Source organism: Triticum aestivum, unplaced genomic scaffold, assembly GCF_018294505.1.
Source record: "Triticum aestivum cultivar Chinese Spring unplaced genomic scaffold, IWGSC CS RefSeq v2.1 scaffold197824, whole genome shotgun sequence".
Classification (NCBI taxonomy): domain Eukaryota; kingdom Viridiplantae; phylum Streptophyta; class Magnoliopsida; order Poales; family Poaceae; genus Triticum; species Triticum aestivum.
Window position 1 is genome coordinate 1 of NW_025234637.1, and position 5,687 is coordinate 5,687.

The following is a 5,687-nucleotide window of genomic DNA, read 5'->3' on the forward strand; positions in this document are numbered from 1 at the left end:
GAAAGTTGATTAAGAAAATATGTAGTTTTTTTATAGAGAAGATAATTTGTTACCATAATTTAAAATTGACTGGAAATGGTATTTCAATTGAGCATTGAAAAGAAATTACAGTGCCCTTCTAATTATCACTAGGTATGGCAATAACAAACAAAGAAATCCAGAATTCGGCCCGCTAGAAGCCTAGCTAACATGGGGAGGACGTGTAATCAAATATAACGTGGTCAGTTTTGGGGCACTTATTTGCATCTAGTGAATTGCTCAACTGGCTTTCCTCTGCGAGGTCATGTGTATGTTGTTCAAATGGTGCCGATAGTTAATTATGTCATGTGCTTCAGTGCACTTAAACTGATCGACCAGTAGTGTTTTGACTTAAAAGAAATCTCATTGTTTCTAATTTGTATTATAAGAAGGCGCAAAGTTGCTGTCTCAATGTTTGTCATTTCCGGCTTCTTGAAGCTAAATTTGAGGTGCAATGATGAACAAATGCTACACTATGCATATTCTGAAAGCAGAAGAATTTGATCCACCCGGGGATCTTGTTTGTAATACTAGCTCCTTTTCTTCTGGGAGAGCATGTTCTTGAACCATAACGCTGAGTCCTTGGGGTACCTCTTCAGAGTCTTGTAGTCCACATAGACGATACCGAAACGGGCAGTGTAGCCGAGTCTCCACTCGAAGTTGTCAAGCAGAGACCAAGCAAAGTACCCGATCACCCGGGCCCCATCGTCTATCGCCTTCTTGAGCTCGGTTATGTAGTCTCTGTAGTACCGGATTCTTAATGTGTCGTGCACACCGTCAGCGATGCTAATGTTGCCAGGTTGGTCCATCCCTGTGAGATGATCATTCATGTCCTTATGAGAACAACAAGTAGTAATTTGTTTTACCAGAAGAAGCAATTGCCATTTAAGATGTTGAAGTACCGTTTTCAGCAAGGATCATTGTAGGATTTCCATATCTTTCTTTAACATAGGTCACAGCCTTGTTGATTCCCCATGGTACAATGTAAAGCCAGTAGGAGTTTGCCTGCATGGACTCAACCAACTTATAGTTACAATGTTCCACAGAAAATCTGCACTAATCCATCTTTAAGGTATAGTAAAGAGTAATCCAGAACTGCACTTACATGAGCTCCAATAGGCACGCCATTTCATTTAACTGCAAAGACACGTACACATCACTGGGTCTGAGAATGTGAAGTATTTGCCATGGCAGAAGGAGTTGGCATGAAGGGGATAAAAGATCTTACAGACAAATTCAACATGCCAATCATCCTGGTAACTGACAGGCGTCAGGTTCCAAGTCCCATTGTCCTTCATGTAGAAAGAAGTGTATTGGTTGATACCAACATAGTCAATGGATCCTTTAACCATCGTGGACTCGTCGGCATTGAAGCGTGGCAACCTATCCTTGACAATCTCGAGCATCGTGAATGGGTAGCGACCATGGATGATGGGGTCAAGGAACCTGCAAGGACATTCATACAGTTTCAGTCTGCTTTCCTCCAAACAAAGTTGGTAGACATGTGTTACAATCTAAACTTGTGAAGTAAAATTTTATCCTCTGTGGTAAATTGGTTCAGGGTTTACCATCCAAGGTGGAAGTCCCTTGCCCTCTGCGCTGCAGCTTGATCAGCATTGCTGTTGCTCAAAGGTTCGTACCACACAAAATCCAAGAGAATTCCAATCCTCCCCTTTTGTTGATGCTATTAAATAGAATAGAATGATTGAATGGAACACAGTTAACATTCACTCTTAGGCACTGCCATTGAATATGTGATTCTTGAACTGAGAAATGACTTGAAGGTAATCTTCGGTCAGTCTTACCTGATACTTGTCACGGTATCGCCGCACAGCCGCAGCATGTGAGAGTATGAGATGGTGCGCCGCAAGGTACGGCTCTGTGGTAGAGTCACCTCCTGCAGAGCACTGAGAACACCTCCCCGGTGCATGGAGGCCAATGTCATACCCCAGCGCAGCGACGCACCTCGGCTCATTGAAGGTAAACCAATTCTTCACCCTGTCTCCAAACACCTTGAAACAGAAATCGGCATAGTCTGCAAACGCGCCCCTTTTGTAAAAATAGAAAAAGTTGGGCGTATCAACGACACATACTTAAATTCAACTTTGAAATGTGGAAATAATCATTAGCTATTTGAAATGCTTACACTATCCTTGGGCTTAGCCAGCCAAGGTACTGCTGATGGAGTGCCAGTGGGAGGTCATATTGATAGAGGTTTGCATATGGAGTGATACCTAATCCACCATTATAATAAGGGTTATTAATTAAACACAAAAGTCGGACCCTGGTGCTAATTAAGAGCTAACTAGGTGTAGCAATTCTAGTTACCTTGCTGAAGCATGTAATCTATGAGCCTGTTGTAGTAACCAACTCCTTCCCAGTTCACCTTCCCAGTCCCATCTAGAATTGAATTTCATACACAACTCCACTTCCATGAAAAACTCTTTTGAAAATTTAAACTGCTGCAGCTGGAGGAGAGATCATGGCACACATATACCTGGGAAAATCCTCGACCAAGAGATGGAAAACCGGTACGCGTCGAATCCCATGTTCTTCATTATGTCCACATCCTCCTACACCTCATAATCAATAAATACCTCTGTCAAGCGGCAATCAGGGACACACTAAAGAAGCACCACCAGAAACACAGCAATCAGCTGGATGATTAATCGTTGAGTGCACACACCTTGTACCTGTGGTACTCATCGACCGCCACATTGGCGGTGCCGTTGCCGGGGATCGTCCCTGTCCTCCCAACAACACAACCCGTTTAGATCCAATATGTAGACATGTAAAACTACATATGCATGTCGCTGTAGCACCACTACAACTTGTTCGGTGGAGCTAGGAGAAAAAACAAGATGAACCAAATCGATGGAAATGTTTTTACCTGGTATCTTGATGAAGGCGTCCCAGATACTTGGCCCTCGCCCTCCCTGCTCCGCCATCCCTTCCACCTGGTACGCCGACGTGGCCGTCCCGAACACGAACCCCTCTGGGAAGCCCTGCCGGCTCAGCCCGCCGGCGTCGTGGATCTCGGGGTTGAGCCAGTGGTATTGCGCAGAAGGCAGCAGCACATGAGCAGCTGGCGCTAGTATCAGCAGCACAAGAGCAGCTGCCGCTAGTATCAGCAGCAGCGCCGCCGCGTGCTTCATCGTGTGCGTGAGCGAGGAAGGGGGGGTGGGGACTGGGGAGTGAGGCCGGGGGTCAAGCCTTGGTCTGCGGGGCTAGATAATAGCAAATGTGTGTTTGTGTGCGACTCGTTAAACTAAGTAACTAGGGAACAAACAAGTTTGGACTTTGGAAGATAAAATATGTGCGCGCGCGTACCCAGGCCGGGGCAGCGGCATCGCATGTGCGATGGAACGGGATCTGTTGTTGCCGCTCTCTCTCACGCCGGATTGGAGGTAGACGAAGCACTTTTTCTGGCGACAAATGCCTGGGCAACTAACCCTTGCTATTTTTTAGCTCTCTTATGCTTTGTTATTGCTTGGGCCAAAATTTAGTATGCCGAGGTCTTTCCGAATCACACTGATTGGAGAGATATCCCGCGGAGCGTCACCTCAGTGGCGACAGGTCAGTAAGATATGCCCGAATCCTTGAATTAAGGAGGTTGATTGATGAGATGTTGTCGTCCCTTTCATGGGATCGAGGGAGTTGTTGGATGTGCTTAGTATTTGTTTTCCCATGATACGTGGGAAAATAAATAATCGCATATAGAGGGTCCATAGATGAGATTTTTCTCCCGTTCGAGGGGTGCAGGTGGTTTGCATTTGATGGGCATGTTTTCTTCTTTTTTCTGAAATCCAAATTTTGAACAGAAATATATTTTAGACTGAGCGTCTAGATCGCAAACAATTAATTTTGTTGTGTCCTTCGCGTCCATGGCTTTGAAACTAATGAATACTTGAAAAGATAATATCAGTGGCAGTCATAGAACTTGCATCTAATGTTCAGTTTAGTACTAAAATTTGCAAAATACGAAATTGCAGTAACATAACTTGTCTATGCGTGCATATACGGTCACTTCTTCCGTATCCAGCTGTATCTTATGCTCAGTGGCATGTTAGCATGAATGCGCCCCACATGTCAGTGGCCCGGAGTGGTGAAGCGTTGGGTGAGCCACGCATTGTCTTTTTTGTAGAAAGCGCCCTCGGCTTTTATTTAATTATACGCCTACCAGCACATGGTTCGTGAGAAACAAGAATTAAAAATAGCACCAGGGAATGGCGTTATTGCGAGGGATAGGGTAAGCGATAAGGGAGTGGGAGACTCGGAGTGCGGGAGGCGTCGTTTCCCATTAGAAAATAGTAGTGATCTATAAACAATCTTACATTTCTTTACATACAGAGGTAGTAGCATGTAATTATGAGCGCGAGTGAGGATACATTTTTACAATATTAACAACATTCACCGATAATTGCATTGATTTTGGTTGGAATCAATGTGATAACATGCATCAAAATCGAGCATACCCTACTAGTTAAATTTAGTATTGTAGATGTTGATACTTTCTCAACAGATTTTACCGAAATATGCAAAGCTTGAAGTTTGAAAAATATGTACGCTCGCTTACGTTGATGGAGTATAATAGTATACCAATAGTGAGAGATATTATCCATCGTGGATCTTATCGTCATTGTGGTCATCTAGGCTCACTTCTCTCACGAAACGAGCGGCAAGCTCATGCTCATCCACCCCACCGACGACCTCGATCTTGTGCTCTCTCGGCAGTATGGCGTTGAAGCCGGCGATGAGGTCCGGGCTATCCCGGAACAGGGCTCCCACCCTCGACGCCACCTCTGTGATGCCGATGGCGATCCTGCCATGAAGCCATGCATGAACCCACAGCTCATAATATTAGTTAACCACTTTTTAACCTCCATGGATCCAACCAACCATAAACTATACATATGTATGGATCACTAGGTACGTACCCGTCCCTCCCGTATTCGTCGAATATGATGCGGAGAAACTCGCGGTAGGTGGCCGGGTTCGTGTTCATCACCGCCTTCACGAAGGTCGTCGGCTTCTCTAAACCCGCGGCCTGTTCGTCTGATAGACGGATCCGGTGGCGCTTGGGCAAGAAGGCGTTGAAGCCGGCGATGAGGTAGGGGGTGTCCCGGAACAGCGCCGCCACCGTCGACGCCACCTCGGCGACGCCGATCCTGCACGCCGTTAAATGTTGGTCGGTCGATCCATGCGTGGAGCAAATTTATGCGTTTATCGACATGGATAGGACGTACCTGCCCCTCTTGTAATCAACCATGACGCGGAGGAACTCGCTGTACGTCGCCGGGTGCCGGTTCTTCACCATCTTCATGTACCTCAAGGCGTCCTCCAATTCCAGAAACTCCCCGTGACTGTCCGCCGGCGCCATTGAAGCAGCTAACTAGCTTCTTACTCTTCTTCTCCTCTTGATTCTGCCCAGCTTGACTTGGACTACTGATCTATGTTTTTGATTCGATCAAACCTAATGACCATCATATATAGAAATATATAAACGTATCCATGGCAATCCCGTTATTACCTTGTCCTTGTCACGGACAAAACATCCGGCAGCTACTTGACTCAGAGACGTACACGGACGTACCTGAAATATAGCACTAGGACTTTGAGCGCCAGAAAATTAGGCACGCACGTACACTGCAGGGGACCTCCAGGGGTCA

The 5,687-nt window shown here is 45.8% G+C and overlaps 1 protein-coding gene and 1 pseudogene across 1 annotated transcript; both read right to left on the minus strand.

Annotated features, from left to right (window-relative positions):
* Positions 1–418: 418 nt before the first annotated feature.
* On the minus strand, positions 419–3,173 carry LOC123176211 (beta-glucosidase 26-like; annotated as a pseudogene).
* Positions 3,174–4,632: 1,459 nt separating this feature from the next.
* Positions 4,633–5,464, minus strand: LOC123176212 (paired amphipathic helix protein Sin3-like 4). The gene is made up of 3 exons (XM_044590531.1): positions 5,265–5,464; positions 4,956–5,186; positions 4,633–4,840 (listed from the first exon to the last, which is right to left on the minus strand). Exons 1-3 carry the CDS (start codon positions 5,396–5,398, stop codon positions 4,633–4,635), a joined length of 573 nt encoding a protein of 190 aa, XP_044446466.1. The 5' UTR covers positions 5,399–5,464.
* Positions 5,465–5,687: the final 223 nt, after the last annotated feature.